At 47.7% G+C, this 19,459-nt stretch overlaps 9 protein-coding genes across 9 annotated transcripts; 6 read left to right on the top strand and 3 right to left on the bottom strand.

Moving 5' to 3' along the window:
* Positions 1 to 697: 697 nt before the first annotated feature.
* DFL_002716 (uncharacterized protein) lies at positions 698 to 1,167 on the bottom strand (the record flags this gene model as incomplete). Its single annotated transcript, XM_067631543.1, has 3 exons — positions 698 to 784; positions 850 to 1,033; positions 1,130 to 1,167. 3 exons carry the CDS (start codon positions 1,165 to 1,167, stop codon positions 698 to 700), a joined length of 309 nt encoding a protein of 102 aa, XP_067494078.1.
* A 1,439-nt stretch (positions 1,168 to 2,606) lies between these two features.
* Positions 2,607 to 3,368, top strand: DFL_002715 (uncharacterized protein; the record flags this gene model as incomplete). Its single annotated transcript, XM_067631542.1, has 3 exons — positions 2,607 to 2,650; positions 2,958 to 3,183; positions 3,255 to 3,368. The coding sequence occupies 3 exons, from the start codon at positions 2,607 to 2,609 to the stop codon at positions 3,366 to 3,368; spliced, it is 384 nt and encodes a 127-aa protein (XP_067494077.1).
* Positions 3,369 to 5,742: 2,374 nt separating this feature from the next.
* On the top strand, positions 5,743 to 6,849 carry DFL_002714 (uncharacterized protein; the record flags this gene model as incomplete). Its single annotated transcript, XM_067631541.1, has 2 exons — positions 5,743 to 5,986; positions 6,119 to 6,849. The coding sequence occupies 2 exons, from the start codon at positions 5,743 to 5,745 to the stop codon at positions 6,847 to 6,849; spliced, it is 975 nt and encodes a 324-aa protein (XP_067494076.1).
* A 1,137-nt stretch (positions 6,850 to 7,986) lies between these two features.
* Positions 7,987 to 9,858, bottom strand: DFL_002713 (uncharacterized protein; the record flags this gene model as incomplete). Its single annotated transcript, XM_067631540.1, has 6 exons — positions 7,987 to 8,334; positions 8,390 to 8,504; positions 8,560 to 8,844; positions 8,902 to 8,988; positions 9,069 to 9,467; positions 9,599 to 9,858. The coding sequence occupies 6 exons, from the start codon at positions 9,856 to 9,858 to the stop codon at positions 7,987 to 7,989; spliced, it is 1,494 nt and encodes a 497-aa protein (XP_067494075.1).
* Positions 9,859 to 10,980: 1,122 nt separating this feature from the next.
* Positions 10,981 to 11,569, top strand: DFL_002712 (uncharacterized protein; the record flags this gene model as incomplete). Its single annotated transcript, XM_067631539.1, has 2 exons — positions 10,981 to 11,005; positions 11,091 to 11,569. The coding sequence occupies 2 exons, from the start codon at positions 10,981 to 10,983 to the stop codon at positions 11,567 to 11,569; spliced, it is 504 nt and encodes a 167-aa protein (XP_067494074.1).
* Positions 11,570 to 12,389: 820 nt separating this feature from the next.
* DFL_002711 (uncharacterized protein) lies at positions 12,390 to 14,142 on the top strand (the record flags this gene model as incomplete). Its single annotated transcript, XM_067631538.1, has 6 exons — positions 12,390 to 12,402; positions 12,465 to 12,509; positions 12,572 to 12,676; positions 12,740 to 13,076; positions 13,130 to 13,599; positions 13,673 to 14,142. 6 exons carry the CDS (start codon positions 12,390 to 12,392, stop codon positions 14,140 to 14,142), a joined length of 1,440 nt encoding a protein of 479 aa, XP_067494073.1.
* A 987-nt stretch (positions 14,143 to 15,129) lies between these two features.
* DFL_002710 (uncharacterized protein) lies at positions 15,130 to 16,331 on the top strand (the record flags this gene model as incomplete). The annotated part of the gene is made up of 3 exons (XM_067631537.1): positions 15,130 to 15,634; positions 15,716 to 16,125; positions 16,188 to 16,331. 3 exons carry the CDS (start codon positions 15,130 to 15,132, stop codon positions 16,329 to 16,331), a joined length of 1,059 nt encoding a protein of 352 aa, XP_067494072.1.
* Positions 16,332 to 17,209: 878 nt separating this feature from the next.
* On the top strand, positions 17,210 to 17,952 carry DFL_002709 (uncharacterized protein; the record flags this gene model as incomplete). The annotated part of the gene is made up of 2 exons (XM_067631535.1): positions 17,210 to 17,426; positions 17,519 to 17,952. 2 exons carry the CDS (start codon positions 17,210 to 17,212, stop codon positions 17,950 to 17,952), a joined length of 651 nt encoding a protein of 216 aa, XP_067494071.1.
* Positions 17,953 to 18,045: 93 nt separating this feature from the next.
* On the bottom strand, positions 18,046 to 19,133 carry DFL_002708 (uncharacterized protein; the record flags this gene model as incomplete). The annotated part of the gene is made up of 4 exons (XM_067631534.1): positions 18,046 to 18,125; positions 18,208 to 18,507; positions 18,572 to 19,012; positions 19,070 to 19,133. 4 exons carry the CDS (start codon positions 19,131 to 19,133, stop codon positions 18,046 to 18,048), a joined length of 885 nt encoding a protein of 294 aa, XP_067494070.1.
* Positions 19,134 to 19,459: the final 326 nt, after the last annotated feature.

Here is a 19,459-nt window from a genome sequence, read left to right as displayed (position 1 = left end):
TGTATACATTGAGGCCTAAACCTCTCCCCATTCTTACGTTATATATATACTTTGTTCTTAGGCTTAAAACCAAAGTAGATTTCATTGCTGAACCTAACCCTTCAGGCCTGGGATACCTCTCCAGCATAACCTTAGCAAATTTTACACGACACTAGTAGGCCTATGGAGAAAGATAGGTACCCCTGCAGGCTATACATATGTAATACTGAATGTGTGCCATGGCCTGTACTATAGTTTTCTGCAAACCGAGACTCTTATGCCCTTAGCTAGGCTATTGTGGGTAATAGCCTGGACCTCAAAGCTTTCCTTTTTAAAAATCTAGGTCTAAACCTCCAGCTAGATTTCTGTTACTATTAGTTTGGGGCCTCTGGTTTCTGTAGTTGGGTGCCTGCGCTGGGTTTCAGTAGTAGCTTTGTAGGCGGCAGAGGGTATATAATTACAGTAGGCTACAATATCCTTTTCTGTACATGGTATATTATTGGCCTTGCAGAATTTACAGATGGCCTGAATATTGAACCCGATTACCTAGCAGTTGATTCTTTTATAATTAATGGATATATATAGCACTAAACGGTACGTCTCTACGTTGATAGTAGGCGCCAAGTTTGAAGCAAGCCGTGCCTTTATCGCCACATATACAAGTGTCCAACTGGACTGTTCGTTCCACTAATAGTCTAATATTTATGCAGTGTTTATATTAGCTAGTACATAACAGTTTGGTGACGACTGCCATTGGTGAGATCCTCGCTGGCCACGGGGTTTGCAAAGGAGGAACAAAATTCATCTACACCAAGTTGTTAGATGGAATGGGTCTTGTTAAATTAAGGTTATTGATATTTAGTGACTTACCGTCATCTGCATCTCAAGAGTAGCTATTTTACAACCGTTACAATTAACGTTTACGGTCCGAGTACTGGTGGCTGCATACTTGATTGGCCACTGCGGCCATACTGTGGGTGTGGGAGGCAGGGTGTACAATGTAAGCGTGCAAGGTTTCCCCTTGGCTTGAGGTTCCGGAATGGCAAAGGCGGCGCTACAAAGATGATTTGGATATACTTGTTAGCTGGATGTAGAATTGTACTGTGGCAACCAACTCGCTTTAAGAGAGTTCGATTAGAAGTTGACAAACCATTCAAGTGCCAGACCCAGTATCGTGAAGATCTTCATCTTGATATATACTTAGGTGGCTACGTCGTTCTGGTGCAGGACGGTAGCGTAATGTCAGCTGACTATGCTTAAAAACTCGGCTTAGATAGTAATTAGATTGAAAGAGACGATCCAACCAACAAGGTAAGTTTGGTACACTTCGATTCGAATCAAGGTTGCAACTCGGATATATGTAAGCCCCGATCACTGACAGAATTATCTGTTAAAATATAAGATAACAGGACTCTTGGGACTTGAGATTACGCCTGAATACGGGCTTCGATGGCGATATATCAATATATTAATAATAGAAGCGGAAGCATTTTATAACTTATGCGGAGAAGAGACTGGTTTATATAATTCTTTCCAGCGCTAAAAGAATTAAAGTGTGCCAGACTTCGTCTTGTACCAAGACGCCAGAGATATAGGAACAATATCGTCCTTGAGGCGTCGCTTATACGGCGATCTAAATATATAGAGATTTCAGCATGGAAATGCCTGGCCCGTTAGATCCCGACGTCTCGGCGTTATAGAAGGAGGGCTAAAAAGGAATCATTAGGCTGTGTAACAGTTCTCGGTTGCGAATATTAATTGCATAAACCTGTGTACTGGGTACAAAATCTCGCCAACGCTCGGTAAATTTCCACCCAGTTCCGGCAATTAATAGCGGGATCATCCCGCTAATAACATTCAAAGCGCAACTCCTGGGTCCCAGGGTTATCGCAACCATCGTCGCGATTGGCCTGTCTTAACACAACCACCAGAACTTTTGATTTTCTGTTTAATTCCAAAGTTATTTAATTTGGACCACCTTTGGGGTGTCCCAAAGTAGGTCCTCCGGATTCACCTATGACACCAAAAGTCGTTTAAATTGAATAACTTTGGAATTGAACAGAAAAATCAAAAGTTCCGGTGGTTGTGTTAAGATAGATCAAAATCACACAGTCTATAATTTAGGAGTTGAGATCTCTTGGCGGAAGATGAATTGCCGTATCTAGTCCAGACGACGCTACAAATCATGTAGGGTAGCTAAGTAAAGAGGACCGATGTATACTTGTGCGAACGCTTCAATATCCCTTAAAGCTTACAACTGCCAGTTGACCAAATTCAATGGTTCAAACTCGTTGCGTTTTTTTTTCAGAAAGCTACGGATATGTTTCCAAGAAGTCGCACTGGTAAAGCCGTAGGAGTCGTGGATCGGTTAATGCTACTTCAACGAGTTGAAAAGGATTGTGTGGTACACACGCACATCAATCTAATAGATTTATAAAAGGATGTGTTCAGAACATAATAGCGTCCATATCAATATAAATACCAAACGGACTTTCTCACTTCGTGTGTGTACTTATATATCCGGGCCTGGGTTTCTTCTCTCATATATCCACTTTCTCTCTTGCTGAAATCTTTCATTCCATATATACTATCCATAGCCTATCGATAATATCGCACCGAAGTTTAAAATGCGTCTCTCTTTATGTTTGATTCCTTTGGCAGCTCTCGTTAGGTGAGTTAACTTTGGTTTGATGGCCTACAAGTGGTTGAGCCTGATCAATTAATATGTACAGCTTTGGCAACCCGTGTTATTTTTGAAACAGGTCTGATGCAGCAATGCTAGCATGCTATACACCTGGCTCAGATACTAACATGCATGTATATGCATGGAAATGTGTCGAGGCTAGGGAGTATGTATTGCTCTCTTGACTATTGGGGTTGTCTCGCAACATTGAATTAGCAAACAGCCTCGAATGAATCGATCCATTTTTTGCAATTATAACAAGTGCCTGTACAACTAACTTGACTCCTCAATTAAGTTCTACATTTGCCACACCTGGTCCAGAAGTTACGCCTTTAGCCGACCTTAAGAAACGGGGATTCGCTGGGCCCGGCGGCTGCCCATCGACATATATAAGTGCGATCTCAACACTAATTCCCAGCCAAATCCTCAAATGCACCGGAACGAAAGCTGTCTCGATCACCCTTGATTGTGGTCTTAAAAATGGGTGCACCAAGATGAAGTTATTTACTGTACAGGGAACAGTATGTTTTCCCTTTGGAAATCTATATGACACCGCACTGTATGCATGGGGTGGCACTGACAATTAAAATAGCGTGGAGCAGCTCTGTCGGGGAAACCACTCCCACACCCCACCACAACGTACAGAAATTGTGTTTCTAGCACCACCAAATACTTTTGCAAAGGCAACCCGACACCAGTTAACTAGTGTAATTTGTACCTTAGTATAGTCCATATACTTAAAAGGGGGTTAAAGAAAGCACTGGGATGAATATATCTTATGAATCATCGTAAATAGCTTCGGCAACATAATTGCTATAGCCTGTGTATATTCGAGAGACACATACCTTAACCGGCTTAGGGATGTTTGCGTAGGGATTATTCGCCAACGGTTGTGGCCTGCACGCTTTCAGTCTATGCTAAAGTTCATCTAAAAGCTTAAACCAACTACTACAATCCGATTCCACGGCATCGATATCGACCTTATAACAAACTGGGTAGATGATCTTGAAACTAGACTCCTATAGTAGATGATGTAGTTTCTAGCCTTCCTTCTTTTTTTTTTTTTTTTTTTTTTTTTTTTAATTTTTAGCAATATTGAAAATTGCTAAACTCGCTTGCATAATAACACCATAGCACAAGGCTGGAACGATCTTTTAAAATAGCAGATCCGGCATTGCATTCATTCATAGATCTCACGAAGTATCCGTCTACATGAGACGAAGCATGATATATTTCGGAATATTTTGTTGGCATTAATGCGAACATACCCTACGGTTAGGGAACAAGGCATATCTAAGTAATTTTATAGATATGCAGCTCTGTAGGCGTCCATGCGGAACCCTTCTGTGCTGTTTTAACGTAAGCCTTGGAATTCTATGGCCACCGACATGGCTGGTGAAATGCGGCTCTGCGGCGGTCGGTCAGCAATTTTGTGAAACTTGACTAGGCCAGGTCAAGCAGTGGAGTCGAGTACGAGTCGGTGCAGACACGGACTGGAGTAGTTAGTAGGCTGACAATCGGCATGTTTTTCGCGAACCGCGGATCTCAATTTCCGTATACCGAAACCCCACAGTGGAGCTTGACGATTCAAGCTTTTCCGCCTAGCTTCTGGCCAATACTGGAAACATAAACGATTCGATTCTAGATATCTCTATCCAACTTTGAAATAAAAGCCAAGGATAGTCCTCGCAATTCTCGTACCCCATGCGCATACTTTGGGGGGGGGCCAAAAAAAACATATGTGTTGCATTCGAACATCTGCAGCCCCCATGCATAAAGAAAAATTGCGAGCGGGAAAGCTTCCCAAAAATGTAGGCCTCGAATCCGACGGCCTGGGCCCTGCAACCAACTGGATAAATAGTCCTCCGGTATTGCAGTCAAAGCACAATCCAAAAGAGAACCATTGGCGGGGTAAAACTATATGTCAGAAGAATAAGGAGTGCTTTCTAGCGCCCCAGGCTAGAATGTTCAACGACGGGAATCGCAATTACAATCCTGGCGCTGCATGTAACAAGCTTAAAGATCGCTGCTGCAGCACTGTCGGCTGCACGAAGTTATTTCTAAAATGGTGGTCAGGCCCCCAATTTACCCTCGGCCTGTGGTCCCCCAACTGATTATTTGCGAAAGGAAAGGCTGATGGAAGGAGAACATCGTATGAAAAGCCTTGTCCAACAGTTCTCTTCACCCGACCCTTACACGGACTTTACGTATTCGGTTACTCGTACAGACGTTAAAACCCCTAGATTCACGTAGATTATTGGACAATTTGATTTTATAAATTATTTCTCACTTGGTTTTATGCGGCTGAAATCCGTGAATTGAAATTTTTCCTCGACTTTCTGTTGTTGTTTTTTTCTCTGTTGTGGACAGATAAAGTAGGTGCGATAAGAATGAGGCAAGTTCCCGTCCCTGGTCTTCAAACCGTGTGCTCCCTCCTTGCAGTAACTCGAGGCTGGCAGTCTTACACCATCTTCTCGCCCAATACCCGTTGTTTTTTCTGTCTCTCACTCTTTTTCCTTTTGTTGGAGCTGGTACCCTTTAAGTAGGAGGGAACCGCTCTAACAACCAGGATTCCGTTTATACTTATTCTTTCTCCTTGAGCTCTTTGGGATTTCAGCAAGCCGGGTTTAGGGCGTGCTATATATACCGACCTATATATAATTGACCTCGGCATAGAATTCAATCCTGCAGCTCTCCTTTTTTCCTTGCGGTTTTGGATGGTCTTGGGGGAACTTTAGCCTGGGAGCCCTGCGAGGAATCCGTTAACGACAACTGATATCAAACGGACCGGTCGTTTCACTTGGCCTTGAGATGTGGAGAAAACCATCGAGATTCAATCTTTGATTCGAACCCACGATAAAAGCCATTTCTTACCAACCTTTCAATTTAGGAGAGCGAATACCACCTTTTCGATTCCAACGCCGAAGTGGTTTTATACGATTATATAAAGGGAGGAAAGGGAAATAGATATTCGAGTGGCTTTGCGAGATAGTATTCGACAAGTGTCGGTTGGCCGCGTAGGAAATTATCGAAAGAAAAAAAGGTGGATATTTAACGCCAGGGTCAATACGTTCGACACCATGAACTTCGAAACCCCCCGACTATCAAGACTATCATGTCTATTTCTTTCGCTTCTCTTTTTCGTCGGAACGACCCTTGGACAGGACACGAGTAACGAAAGTTCAATTTACGCATTCACCGACGAAAATTGTACTCAACGTCCACGGCCTCGACAGCCAGGCACACCAGATGGCGCTTGTCATAAAATCGCAACAGCGAATACTACATCGCTGACAATAGCCTTTCTCGGACATGGTTGCACAAGTATGTGTAAAAAATTCCTAATCCTTAAAAAAAAGTTGCTTTAACTACACATATATTGCACAAATATATAATCACACTCTGTCGCAAAGTTAAAACGAACTCGGTACTGATTCTAATTTCTTTTTAATATAGTATCCGCCTACAGCGACGAAAACTGCTCCGAAGACCCCACCGCCATCCGCGAAAACCAATGTACCTCAATCGGTGCCTTCTTCCTCTCCTTCTCCGTCGACAATTGTACTCCTAACCCTCCAACAACCGTCTCAACCCGTATCCGCACCCTCACAACCTCTACAACTGGCAGCGCCCCAAGTACCACCGGCACCTCTCCACCACTAACCTCCGAAACCTCCACCCCACCCGCCTCAGGCCTCTCGTCCGGCGCGAAAGCCGGCATAGCGGTCGGTATATCAATCGCCGTCCTGCTCATCGCGGCACTGATTATCCGCCACATCTTCCTAAGACGTCCTTCCCCGCCACCCGTGGCACCGGATCACACGGCTACAGATCCTACTGATCCTGAGAAGAAACTGTTGTTTTGGCCTTTTACGAGGAGGAAGGCGCCGCATATGTTTCCCCCGCCGCCGTCGGAGTTGGGAGGATCGTATCCGGATCAGGAGACGGCGCAGTCGCAGAGGTTGATGCAGCCGACGACGGTTTATGAACTTTCGGCGGCGCAGTATGGGGAGTTGTCGGTGGCTAGGGGGGGTTGGAGGAGACGAAGTAGTTTGGGATGCGTGGGAGGGTTCCTTCCGTTCCATTTAAGGATTCTTCTATGGATGAAAATAAGAGATGAGTTTAAAATGGTAATAATGATTTATTCTAGCGATTGCGGGCTTTCCATACTTGTGGTTCTTTTGTAGTTTACGATTTTGGGACATTCTCTTTCTCTTCTCTCTTGGGATGTATTAATATATAACCTGACCGGCAATTGGTTTTTCGAACCACAACAGTCTTTTGTGGATAAATGGCTAGAAGCCATAGACCTCCGGGGACCGATCAAAATTTTTTTTTTTAAAAAAAAACTTAAACAAATCTATGAATATTCCATAACTCCCTTCATCCTCTCGCCAGTTGCAAGTTTCGAACTCCTCCAACTGCCAAAGGAACAAAATCCGAACCTGCGTTGTAGACGTTGTAATTTTCCTGTCTTGCATCCCCAAGATTCGCTAGACAAATCGCGGGTACTATACAACGGAACCTACCATGGCACGGAGCGGAAGCAGATGGTAGGGGCCCTAACCAAATGTGAAACGTATAGCCGCATCCGTAGTAGATCTAAAAGAGCTCGTATCCGTGGATACAGCGCCTGACACTTGTAAGCTTTATACGAGGACAAAAGGACTACGGATGGGTGCCGGGCTAGGTACAAGCTTCCAACGAGCAGGGGCCTTAATAGTGTAATCTCCAAACCATTGGAATCTTATTCTTCAACGCCACAGACGTCCAAAAGCACACAAGACTCCCAAAGGATCGCAGGATGCAATTGCCGTCTTGCCTATCGTTACACGCATGCTCAAAGAGGGCAGCCAGGATTATATCGGTGGGTCAAAAAGAAAGAATTGAACAAGTAGCACTGCAGGGGCCTCAATAAAAAAAATAAGAAGAAAAATAAGCGGTCTCGCAATACGGTAAAAAAAAGGAGGCCGCACAGCCAAACCGAAAGAAGTTATATTATGTACATTTATGAATAAAAGCCACATGGAAAGGAAGAAGAAATAAAAGGTTTAGCTAGAGATGCCCGCATGCGCATTGACGGTTTGCCATAATGGATGATGAAGGGGATAGGAGGAGGGAGGAGACCGCAAAACTCCAATGCCTCAAAGAAACAAGCTATAAATACCATGGCTAAAGTCCGATAGATGTATGTTAAGGGAAAAGTGTCATTAGCAACGGGTAATAACAAACATTATCTGTACGTATGTAATGCGCTGAAAGTAAGTCAGCAAGAGGAACGGCGATTTTACAACCGATAAGGGGTTGCAAAAAAATTGCCATCGTTATTCCGGTAGCCAACCTCCGGCAACTTTAACCCATTCGGGTGTACAGCTACCGGGTTTGCCTTCGACATCTTCGATATCGGTATCGCAACGGCAGTGGCATCCAACACCGTTGTGTTTCGGTGTATCGTAGTTGGCCCAGTATGCATCATCCTCCTTTGCAAGTCGTTTATTTCGTTGCATATCCTCGGAGTGGAAGAAGGGTTTGCGTGTTAACTGTTTTCCGGGAGCGTTCGCAGGACAATGTTGGATGGTGGTATGTCGGTAGCCAAAGTCACGGAAGTAGTGGATATCCTTGGTGTCCAATAGGATTCCGGCAGCTAACGAGTGAACCGGTGCGTCTCCCCACTATATAATAGTTAGCATTCAATCGTTGGGAACATCACGTTTTCGGGTAGCTCACTCGTTCCGTCCAGAAACCACCCGATCTATCCATCATCTGGAAGAAATCTTCGTATTCCTTGCTTCTGAAGAAGTCGAGTCTCGCGATCTCAAAGTTGCTCCAGAAATGGCACATACTAAACCTCCCGGTTAGCGTTGTTTTCAGTTGTACGGTAAAAATCGTATACTGACTTGTACTTCTCGCCCTCCATATTTTCTCCATCGATATCAGGGAGTGGTTTTCGAGGTGATGTTTTCGGGATATCCTCGGTAGAATCGTCGGAAGTCGCGGGATCCTCCTTCGGCGGCTCGGTCCGATCAGCGAACATGTCCCATAGGCCGGTCGTGGGAATCTTATTCAGTCGCTTGTACGCTGTGGCGTATCTGAACAGATTCGGGACAGTTTCCTTCAGCTCCTTGACAGCGATCGTGTATCCGTAAGTCTTGTTGTGTCGTTCCATATGAACGAATGGGTCACTAGAGAACTATTAGCTAGCTCCGAGGTCGCGTTTGGTGCCGGATTTTCGAGCTTACTAGGTGATATCGCAGAAGTACTTGATATCCGGCTCCAATCGCCAGTACCACTTATACTTGTCGAGGAGAGGGTGCTTATAGAAGAACCTGCCACCCAAATTTAGAGTTAGCCGCTGAGCTTCCCCGACACCAGCCTCATAAAAAAAAAAAAAAAAAAAAAAGCTCACCCCGAGTAAAATCTACACATATGATGGTAACTTTCCATACCACCATACATGATCACCCGATCTCCCTGCTTTGCAATGGCTTCCTTTGCATCGTCATGGTTCACCCAATCCGGAAACCCCCACATGCTAGAATCGATCTGGCCGAATTCCACCTCCGAGCTTGCATATTTCTTCACAGTGGCTTTGAAGGATTCGTTAAACTCTCCGTCGTTGAGGAAGACATAAGGGTAGTGGAACCAATGGTTGAAATGGCGTTCGATCGATTTCATAGACTGGATTACACCGTCCAGTTCCTTGTTTCTTGCTAGAACGACGAACGCTGCATTCGCTCTGGGGAGGTCGACGGCTGGTTCCAAGCAGCCCGTGACGAATGGCTTATCGTATGTTTCGTTTATTTTTCTATAGAGAAAGATTGCTTATAATTAGCTGTGTTCATGCTGCTCACCGAGCTTTTTTCCGAAACGCGTTGAGCATACGACACTCGCATCAAGGGGGTGTAAAAAAAAAAATCTGAGCGAAAAAAAACTTACAAAATCCCAGATTCTCTGTTGATCAAAGGTAGATTTTGAATAACATTTGGAGAATCAGAATGTAGAGCTACCAGCACCAGGATGACGACGATAATGAGAATGGGGAAAGCTACGACTACGGCCAGGGGTATTGTGACGGTTGAGCCAGCATTGAGGCGAATACGTTTCGAAAAGAACCCTTTGCCGTATGGTTGAAGCTTGCGAAACGGGACGAAGTCCAGGAAGCCTCTCCTCCTGCCTATGAGGTTGTCAACAGCCATGATGGCGTGGTGAAAGCGCAGTCAGATATGGAGCCCCAGAGGGGGCCGGATCCGCTATAAAGGGGAGACGGTTATCGAGTCCACGTTGGCGAAGCTAGAGAGGGGAGAAAACGGCGAAGGGGGATTTTGAAAACCCAAAAGAATTAGATGGAGGTCGAGATACCGACGATAGTAATCAGATTGATAATGAGGAGCTCGGGTATAGGACGTAACGGAGGAAGAACCGACGGGGTAATGGAGGCTTTCGAGCGGATAGTAGGGGATATCGCAAAGCACGTTTTAGAAGGAGAGCCGAAAAACGGGCTCGAACATGGAATCCATCCAACGCGCGTGTCTGTAGATAAGGGGATAGCTGCCACCACAAGATACAATCGTATGTTATAGTATCGATGGATATATAGATATATAGATATAGAGGAGTAAGATATGTTAAAAAGATGTCGTCGACGGGCAAATTGGGCGAGAAGGTAGTGAATGCTGATGCTAGTTAATAACGATAATGGCTAATGCTCGTGCTCGTGCTATATAACAAATATAATGTACCTGGGCGAGCAGGGCAATATTAATCGATGCAAGCTCATTAAAGGAAAAAAACTAAGAACACCAAGAAAACCGCCAATGCATGCACGGCCACCACAGCAAGCCAGTCGGTCAACCTTCTCGTTCGGTCGCTTGAATAAGCCTGTGGATGAAACAGAATCCACCCACCAGCATTTTTCTTGATGGCTTCGAACTCTCGCTCGTCTGGGGCCATGTGGCGAATGAATTTTTTGTTTTATATTTTTTCCTGTTGAAACCTGAAACTTGGGACATCGTCCTGCACTCTAGAAATCTCCCACACACCCCTTGCACGGGTCACACATTATGTACCGTCGGGTAGACACCTCTGTTTGGAAGGCACTGTCCCTGAAACCTGGTCGTTGAAAATCGTCTAGCGGCTGTGGCCCTGGAAGGCAACTTCCGGAATCCGTGTCGACCTTGCGCATCTCCTTTCTAAAAGCTTGATTTCATTTTCGAACAACCATCCGTGGAGACATTGCATACAGGGCTTAAACGCCTGCCTTTCCAACTCAGGCTGATTTGCGAAAATCATATTTATATTCTCTCACCATTGCGCACATTATGTCTCATAAGAATTTAAGTTACGGTATGTTTGATATCTTTTATAATTGTCTTTAAAATATATAGAAAAAATATTCCCGAATATTGCGGTATTAACCTTTTGTTTGTAGAATCGAAAGAGCCAGCCTTTCTGCAGCGACTCAGAGCTCAGACAGCCGGGGTATACCAAGAGCGCCCGTTGAACAGGCCGAAGAAACAGCGCAACCCCGAGGATGACGAAGAAGACGAACCTGTCTATGTCCTCGAAGACAATACTACTTTATCTGGGAAAGAATTCGATGCTTTGAAAGAGGAAACAGCGGCGAAGGCCAAAGCTTCGGAAGAGGGTGATCAAGAAACCGACCCGGATAAAACAACCGAAAAAGATCCAGAGGACAGATCGAAAGATACAAAAGCCGAAAAATCGAAGGATTCGGTCCTCGAAATAGGCGTCAGAACACAAAAACGGAAGATCGCAAAGGTCGTTGGGGCAGAGGCTTCGGATGACGAAGCAAAGAAGGTCGACGGAAAGGATAAAAAGGACGAAGCACCGAAAAAGAAGAAGCCCCGGCCGAAGCAGAAGGTCAAGCTGTCGTTTGGCGATGATTGAGTAGCAGCCCGTAAATTTAACCATACGATATTGGGCTTCCTTCGATAGATGAATTCGAAGGTCTTGGTTCCGTCCACTCTTGATTGGAGTCGGCCGAATTTGCCAGATGGACAGATGGAGAGGTCAACCACATCTGCACAGCTCTGGATATCAACCCATCGATAGTATAAATAGAGATATAGCCGTGGGTTTACAGCTGGCGAGGAGAGCCGGACAGATTTTCCGAGTAACTGGTAACATCAGCATCGCTTTGTGGCAGCCATTTGAAATGTAAGCAGGCGGCTTCGAGATCTTCTAGTGCCGGCCACCTGCATCTACCACACCCAGGCAGCCATATTTATTTGCATCGTGATATTATGATCAGGTGGTACTTGGGTAGTGAACTTATTTGACATCTCGATATCCAAAATTCGGGTATGACAAAACGCAACATTCTAATGGAGGTCTTTCATTATTCTTGTGGCATACAACAGCGCCTCAATATTATATCAATGTGCTGCATTCTTTCACACTGGACTTGGGGGTTGTCTATAGCTAATTCTAGATCATTCGGTATCAACAAACCAAAATTGAAATTCCAGGCAAGAGATATTCCAAATGACAAGGCGAACGTTGTAATTCTGATTGTGGTGCAGATGCGGACGTAGTTACTTGGGGCCTCGGCTTGCGTGGCTGCGGAGGAGCTTCATCGTGGGCTTGCTTGGTGCGTTGCGAGAACCAGACCCCTGCAAAAAAACACGACCGGCACCATCACCTCGGATCCATCTCCATCCTCCACCTCCATATTCACGACATTCCCACCCACATCAATTGAATCACCATGCTGTGCGCAAGTACGCCGAGAAACCTTTTCACCCATCAAATATATCATCTAGCTGACACCTTTCCTCTATAGTCTCTGGCGAAACGCCACAAACTCCTGCCATCTCGTCGAAGAGCGGTGAGACTTCTATCATTCGGGATCGCATACCCAACGTCTGAATCTAATATATAATCTGCTAGGCCACGTCTTCGAAAAGCGATTGATCGAGCAATATATCCAAGAACACGGCAAAGATCCCGTAACAGGCGAAGAGCTCAAACTCGAGGACCTCATCGATCTAAAAAGTACGTCCTGCCCAAGCGTCACGAGACTACGAAAAAGGCCCACGTAAACTCATCATGTTATAGCAAGCCGAACCGTCCGCCCTCGGCCTCCTACGATCACCTCGATACCATCTCTGCTTTCGGTTTTCCAGAATGAATGGGATGCATTGGCTTTAGAAACGTATACCCTCCGACAGCAACTTGCCCAGACGCGTCAGGAGCTAAGCACGGCACTATATCAGCACGATGCAGCTGTAAGGGTTATCGGACGGTTAATCAAAGAACGCGACGAGGCGAGGGATGCTCTGTCCAAGGTGACTGCTAGCGGAGTTGCGGCAGCGCCTGGCGGGGATGAAATGCAGGTCGACAGCAACGATGTTCCCGAAGATGTTGTCGAGAGGATCAATGCTAAGCATGCCGAGTAAGTCGTGGTGATCTTGAAAACGATGAGTTTGATGCTAATTACGTATTTAGGCTTTCTGCTGGCCGTCGTAAACGACCCGTACCCGCTGACTGGGCCGTTCCTGATACGATCGGATCCTTCGCCTCAATCTCATCGTCCGAGCCTTTGTACCCTGGCGGAGCCTCGGTATCTTTGAATGCATCGCAGGATTTGGCTTTGGTCGGAGGTGTTGATGGTGTTTCCGGAGTCTATTCCCTCTCGGAAGACAATCTATCGCGGGTTCTGCCTTCGCAGGATGGCGCAATCACCGATGTAGCTTGGTGGGGTGCTCGACCGATCACTGCTTCCGCGTCCGGTGTCGTCAGAGTATGGGAGGACGTTGGAAACGAGAGCATATCGTTCGAGCGACACGCAGGCAAAGTTAGCGGCATTTGCACACATCCGAATGGGGAATTTCTGGGGTCGGTCGGTGTCGACAAGAGCTACGTTCTTTACGACCTCGCGGCCAGCAAGGCAGTTTCGCAAGTTTACACAGATTCTGGTATGTTTTTTTTATAAACCCGGGGATACATAAACACCAATTGTGGATGATGCTAACACGAAATGAATTACAGCTCTGACCAGTGCGCATTTCCATCCCGACGGCCACTTGTTAGGAGCCGGTACGCAGAGTGCGACAGTTGAAGTCTTCGATGCGAGAGATAACAAGGTGCTGGCTAAGTTCGAGCCACTGGGAGGACCTGTCAAGTCGCTCAAGTTCTCGGAGAATGGATTCTGGTTAGCGGTTGCGTGCAAGGGAGACAATACCGTGTCTCTGTGGGACTTGAGGAAGGGTCAATTGGCCAAGGCTATTGAGATCGGCTCGGCGGTCGAATCCGTTGCATGGGATTATACCGGACAATACCTGGCAACCGGTGGTCCTCAGGGAGTGACGGTACAGCATTACTCGAAGGCATCTAAGAGTTGGTCTGTGCCATTGCAGAGCGCCGTTCCCGCAGTTGCCGTGGCCTGGGGTGCAAGAGCGGAATCCTTGGTTACCCTATCGAGCGAGGGAATTGTTACGGTGCTCGGAGGTAGCAATTGAGAGTCTGTATGGCTGGGCGATCACAACGAGGTAGCAGTGGTGGTGATATTATTTTATTTAGAATACGAGGACTCTTGTTTCCATTACTGAGCTGCCATGCGATGTACTATAATAATTCACGTTTCTATCCGCAATGCCTCCTATTTCTTCCCAAACAAAGACCCTCCTTTGTGACGTCTGGGTACGAGAGGCAACGTATGATAACCACCCGGACTTTATTGTGGGAGGGCTTCCGCTCTTGGCGGGAAATTGGCCACCAAGTCTCGGCCGATTACTAAGCCTCATCTGAGCGGTTACAGACAGCCATCTCTCACGACGTTCCTGGGTCGACCAACCTCACTCCGAGAAACAACAACAACAACAACGTTGATATCAACATCAACATCTTATCCTTCCCGCTCGGCCATCAGAATCCTCCCTCGTTGTGGATTGCCACCGGTCGTCGTCATCTAAACCAACCTCCTCTCAATCGAATCGACTGCTCTTGCCGTCTCGACTGGGGAACATTGGTTCCAGAACTGCAACGTGAAAAACCTCAGGTCAAACTGCGCAGCGTCCAATCGAAAACCCCCCCTCCTCACCGACGCTGAACCTCCTCGACGGCACCGCTGTCTACACTTCCAGACCCTTCGATATTGCTCTTCGCCTGTAAAGCGCCTGTCATGCGATACATTCGATGAGAAAATAAACCATCAAAGAGTTAGCAGCTCCGTTATTTTATCTTTACGGTGTTTGGGAGGTGCAGGCCTGAGCAACGGAAACTTGACAGGAGGTCAACCAACAGCTGGGTAGATACCCTTCCGACAGTGCCCGAAAATTATCACTTTCTAGGAATCTGGACCAACTTGACGCTAGTGATTTCTCTTCTTCCTTCTTTTCTCACACCTCACGACCTCAACCTTACCTCGCTCCCCGCTGCACCGTAGTTGCCACCCGAATCATCCACAACTCCAACAAATCAGAACCTCGAACGTATATCCAAGCAGGATGAGCAGACCACGACGTGGATTAGCAGGCGGCCTCCACGAAGAGATTCCTGAGGCTGAAATCATAGACTTGACCATCTCACCTTCACCTCCTCTTCGAGCAACCACCCTACCCGACCGCTTCAGTCGCCGTCACACACCCTACAACGCTAGGGACCGTCGTGGCAGAGGTTCGGACAGAGAGCGGGAAAGAGAGAGAGAACGAGAGCTGGAAAGGGAAAGGGAAAGGGACAGGGCCCGCCGTACTCCTGCCGGCCGACCTCCCGATGCCGAAGTCATCGACCTCGACGCAATCCCGGATCCGCCACCTGTTCGCCGGAATGAAAATCCCCGTGAAGAACGACGACATGAACCGATTCTGTTCCCAGAGGTGGCAGCTCGCGACATCGAGCTGACTTTCACCCACGCTAGAGTGCGACAGCCTTCGAGGGATCCGTTCCAACCGGCACACCATGAGCATAATCATCATCACCACCACCATCATCACCATCACGCCAACAGAGCAGGTGCGCCACCAGAGGAACCCCCGTTGGACGATTTACTCTTCGCCCCTTTTGGGCGACTTGGGCCTAACATCGGAGGTGTAGCTAGCGCAGGTCTTTCAATACTGGAGATGGTTCGAGACATTAGCATGCCTTTTCACCGATTGGGATTCTTCGGTGGCGGTGCCCAGAATCGTGCCCATCTGGCCCCCCTCGCCCCCCTCGCCCCGCATCGGGACCCTCCGGATATGAACTTCCCCGTCAGGAATGGCCTCTTCCAGGCTCCCGGACGAGACCTGGATTGGTTTCAGCTCCCAGGCTTTGCCGCACAAAACGAAGAAGTCGAGATAACCGGACAGGTTCACAGCAAAGACCCACCTATCAAGGAGGCTCGGAAGGGATTCACAAGATCTCCAAAGTCCGAGGATGCGATCGGGTGTTCCATGTGCGACCAAGAGTTGGGAGACTCCGACGATGATATCAAGAAACAGATATGGGTTATGAAATGCGGTCACGTAAGTTGCATACCCTTCCTTCGATACGCTGGAGGGAGTTGCCATGCTAACGGGTCGGACAGTGCTACTGCGGCGAATGTGCAAATGCCATGCTCAGCCAACCTCGGGCCCAAAGAGGGAGAAAACGCAAGTACACTTCTTGCGCCATCGATGGGTGCAAGCAAGCCACCACCGGGAAGAAGTTTATCTGGGAACTCTACCCATGATCCGGCGGAGGGCCTTCGATCGTTCGATTGCTTTTACGCTCAGCCGCTTTCGACTCGCATCCCCCCTTCCCTGCGATGCGTCTCATTTCCTCCCTACCCGCGTGCGATTGCTCTCGACGACGGTATGCTGTAATTCTCGACTGATATCCCTATCCAGGCATCTTTCCCTTTCGTTCCCCTCTCCCTTTCTCTTTTCACCCTTCAAGGCATCATGAACTGGCGTTTCTTTCCCAGGGAGGTTTTCTTTATTTGTTATACTTCACATGGATGAAGGGCAATCATTGCCCGGTGGCGTTTTTATCTCACGAAGGCCTGTTTTTCATGTTTATTTATACCCCGTCCCTTCTACCGTGTTACTGTTAGCATCCCTGTTTTTTTATTTTTCCACGATCGTGGGGTTGTTTATTATATTAAACCTCTAGAACGAGGGATTGGTGAGGAGGAGAAGACGAAGAAGAGCCAACGAATGAACGATATAAACTAGATATCAGGGACCTATTTTCCATTTTAATATCTTTTCCGAGCTATAGCGCTACGTGATGTATTTTTTTTCCAGGTCGAAGGGCCTCGGGAACATGTGGATGCTTTCCAATTTGAGCGTTTCGTTTGGGCAGAAACCAGGTTCTGGTTCTGGATTTTCGGTTGAAAACCGCGCTACCCCAACGAAACTAAAAAAAAAAAAAAAAAAAAAAAAAAGTCGGTACGCACGAAGCGGTAGCTTGGAGTGACATGTTTTCGATCGATATTCCTTCCTTTCGATCGTAATCTTGGAGGTCCCTCCCACTTGGGATTGTTTATCAACTCTTTACGAGATTTCAGGGCGTGGATCGCAGCATCACGGCATACGTACATCCTCCCACGGACGGAAAAAAACAACGATGGCCTCCCCCGCAAAGCAACGACGGGAGCTCAAGCTCAAAGCCAACTACCTGCTCGCCTACAACACCCTATCCTCCGCGTTATGGGCCGTAGTCCTCGTCCGCACGATCCTCACCAACATCCGCGAGGGGCCCGAGAAGGTATACGGGGCCGTTGGGGATTATACGAAATGGACGCAGACGGTCGCGGCGATGGAGATCGTGCACGCTCTCGTCGGTTCGTATCCCCTTTCTTTCTATTTTACAACCGAGTTCTGCATTACGCTGTACGTTATCACGAGAAGTTGTCGACGCTGATTCGATACGCAGGCATGGTCCGCACCCCCCTGACGACCACCGTCGTCCAAGTCGCCTCGCGTCTGAACCTCGTCTGGCCGATCCTCCACCTCTGCCCCGAATCCATGCGTACCTCCCCCGCATACACGACCATGCTTCTCGCCTGGTCGATCACCGAGGTGATCCGGTACACCTACTACGCTCGAAACCTCCAAGGTGAACCGCCGGCCTGGCTTACTACTTTGAGATACAATACTTTCTTCGTGTTGTACCCCGTGGGGATATCGAGCGAGGCTTGGGAGATCTATGGGAGTCTCGGGGAGTTGGAGGGGGTTAGCGGGCTGGTGGCGGTGGTGGAAAAGGTGGTGCTTTATGGGATTTACGTGCCGGGTGCGTACGTCATGTACACGCATATGATGCATCAGAGGAGGAAGGTGATGAGGGGGAAGAAGCCGATGAGGAATTAGAGAGGGTTCCCCTGGGGACCGGTGGGCGTAATGTAGATACATCCGTAGGCAAAGAAGGCTAGGATTGCGACTTATTTACGAAGAGGGTTTCTTTTAGAGGGTTTTCATGACTTCGGCGACGGCTTTTGCCGCGAAGGCTCGTTTTTTGTCGTCGGGGAGCCCTGCGACCGTATCTACGCAGGACGCGCAATTGTTAATAAACTAGACTTTCCCAAACTTGTACCGTAGGACGGTGGGAGCTCCGAAGGGGGATACCTTTGACGGTCTGCAACCTCTGCATCGCAGCTTCGAGGTTTTCGACTTGTATTTCTTCATCATCGTCACAATCTTCGCCCGTTTCTTCCAAGATGGCCTGATGGAGACCGAACATTTCCTGTTCCATTTCGTCGGCTTCGAGTTTCAACCCGTTCCTGACGTTTCCGTCCCGGTCGACCGGATCCCCCCCTGCCAGTTCGTCGAGTTCGTCGTCGTCCAGGTCGTCGGGTCCGAGCGATAGCGGGGCGTTCCAGTCGTTCGCTTCCAAAGCTTCCTTTAACCTTTCCATACCGGTGGGTTCTATATCGCTCCCGAAGACCATCCGTCAGCATCTCCACGCTTTCCGTACGACGGGAACAAGTACCTCCGTAATCGTTCCTCCCCTTCGCCTCAAAATCCACAAACTCGAACCCAAACTCCATCGTCAAGTCCTCCCACTCCTCCGCCGCCTTCTCGACCCGCGGCTGCACACCGTGGGGCATCGTAACCGCCAAGCAAACCCCATCCCAACCGTACCCGCAAGCCTTCACCACCTTTTCCAACCCTCTCAGATCTTCCTTTAGGGTATCGGATATTTCCGAGTCCGAAGTGGGTTTTCTGAAACAGTATATTATAGCACCGAGGACCTGTCGGACTTCTTTGGCTTCCGGGGAGGAGTAGGCCGTCGACCATTCCGTCGGGGAGGAGATCTCATCGATCCAGATGGGGATCGTGGAGGTGTAGTATTGGGTTTTCAGGGTGAGGGTGTGGGTCAGACCGGCGTGGGAGTCCGGGGTTCGGTGGGAGGGGAGGGAACCGGTGAGGGCTGGATATCGAAGATGTCAGTTGGGATCGATAGGATTGTCATCAAAAAAACGCGAACCTTCGAGGAATCGGAGGATTTCCGAGTCCCGTCTGCCGACGAGGAGGATTCTTCGTTCGGGCATCGTTGTCGGTGGTGATCACGCGGAGGGCGAAGGTGGGATGGATGTTGATTTTGCAGGGGAGCTCGAGCTATTACTTGGCACCCTGCCACGATGGAAAGACAAACCCATCTCGAATGTATACGAAAGCAGAAAATATGCGAGTAAATTGGATAATATTGATATCCTCGGTCTCACGATGAGACCATCTAAAATACACACCATAACGTATCACAATCCCAATTGCCCTTTCGATTCTCCACTAGCTTGTTTTCTTTCTTTCGATATACATGACCTTTTCTAGAAAATCGTTCGTGTATCGATAGAGGTTTCCCTGCCGGACAAAAAGA

Source organism: Arthrobotrys flagrans, assembly GCF_004000055.1.
Source record: "Arthrobotrys flagrans strain CBS H-5679 chromosome Unknown unitig_3, whole genome shotgun sequence".
Lineage (NCBI taxonomy): Eukaryota > Fungi > Ascomycota > Orbiliomycetes > Orbiliales > Orbiliaceae > Arthrobotrys > Arthrobotrys flagrans.
Note: the sequence above shows the minus strand (reverse complement) of the source record. Positions and strands in the feature narration are given on the sequence as shown.